This window comes from Nannospalax galili, unplaced genomic scaffold (assembly GCF_000622305.1).
Source record: "Nannospalax galili isolate Female #2095 unplaced genomic scaffold, S.galili_v1.0 scaffold1076, whole genome shotgun sequence".
Classification (NCBI taxonomy): Eukaryota; Metazoa; Chordata; class Mammalia; order Rodentia; family Spalacidae; genus Nannospalax; species Nannospalax galili.
This window is the reverse complement of record NW_008338348.1, coordinates 411,815-412,810: the sequence shown is the minus strand read 5'-3', so window position 1 is coordinate 412,810 and position 996 is coordinate 411,815. Positions and strand designations below refer to the sequence as shown.

The window sequence follows — 996 nt, the reverse complement described above, 5'->3', positions numbered from 1 at the left end:
AGGCTAACTCCTACCAGGACTGCCAAGTTGGCTGACCTCTTTGTTCTGGTTCCGTTTGTCCCTGTGGATAAGACATCATACACCTCTCCTGGTGTGTATAGGGTTAGTTTGGGGATGAGACTGACTGGAGCACAGGTGTCCTCAATCTGTGGAGAGATGCAGGAGTATATTTTGGAAGAACAGAGAAAGAGCAGTCCTGAGGTTAGAGCAGTATCTTCCTTAATTGTGACATTTTGGCTTGATGAGTGTGGGCATTTAGAGGTTTGTGGAGTCCAACACTCTGTTTTGTTAAGAAAAAGGGGAGGGGCAGGCATAGGCCCGTGTACTAGAAGTTCCCAAGAGCACTGAGTAGTTGCCTGCAGAGTAACATTGTAAACTGGGAGAGGGATGAGAAGTGAGCCCTGCAGGGGGGCACAGAGAAAGCAAGTGGAGACATTAACATTAGAGAAGTTTCTCAGGAGATTAACCGATAAAGTGAGAATGCGGTCCCAAGAGAAGCTGCTGCGGGAGGCATTGGGGCTTTGAAGCTGCTTCACGGCCATGCCTCCTGTCTGATCTAAGACTTTCATAGCTCTCCGGGGTAGGACAGTCCAGGTTAGTTGGGAAGACATCCCAGTGTCAGGGTCCTCCCTGGTGAATGTAAAGAGGTTATGAGAGTTGGGGTGTAAGGGTATTGAGAAAAAAGCATCTTTAAGGTCTAATACAGAAAAGTGGGTTGCGGAAGAGGGGATGTGAGAAAGAAGAGTATAGGGGTTGGGAACGACTGGGTGAATGGGAATAACTGCTGAATTAATAAGCCGGAGATCCTGGACCAGACAGTAGGAGCCATCAGGCTTGAGGACCGGAAGAATGGGAGTGTTATATGGAGAGTGAGTAGGTTTAAGGAGGTTAGCACTCATAAGCCTTTGAATTATGGGCTTAAGGCCATAGCGGTGTCTCAGTGCAGTTGGGTATTGGGATCTGCTGGGAAATAGGGAGGGGTCCTTCAAGAGAATG

The 996-nt window shown here is 48.3% G+C and overlaps 1 protein-coding gene across 3 annotated transcripts in view; it reads left to right on the top strand.

The window, feature by feature from the left end:
• Window positions 1-996, top strand: part of Stx18 (syntaxin 18) — a 132,686-nt gene that overhangs the window by 109,681 nt on the left and 22,009 nt on the right. The window contains exon 7 of one of the 3 annotated variants that reach the window (XM_029563513.1): window positions 294-322. The exons of the other annotated variants lie outside the window; for them this stretch is intronic. Within the exon in view, the coding sequence (XP_029419373.1) occupies window positions 294-322 (29 nt within the window). The remainder of the gene's footprint in view (window positions 1-293; window positions 323-996) is intronic. 3 annotated transcript variants of the gene reach the window in all.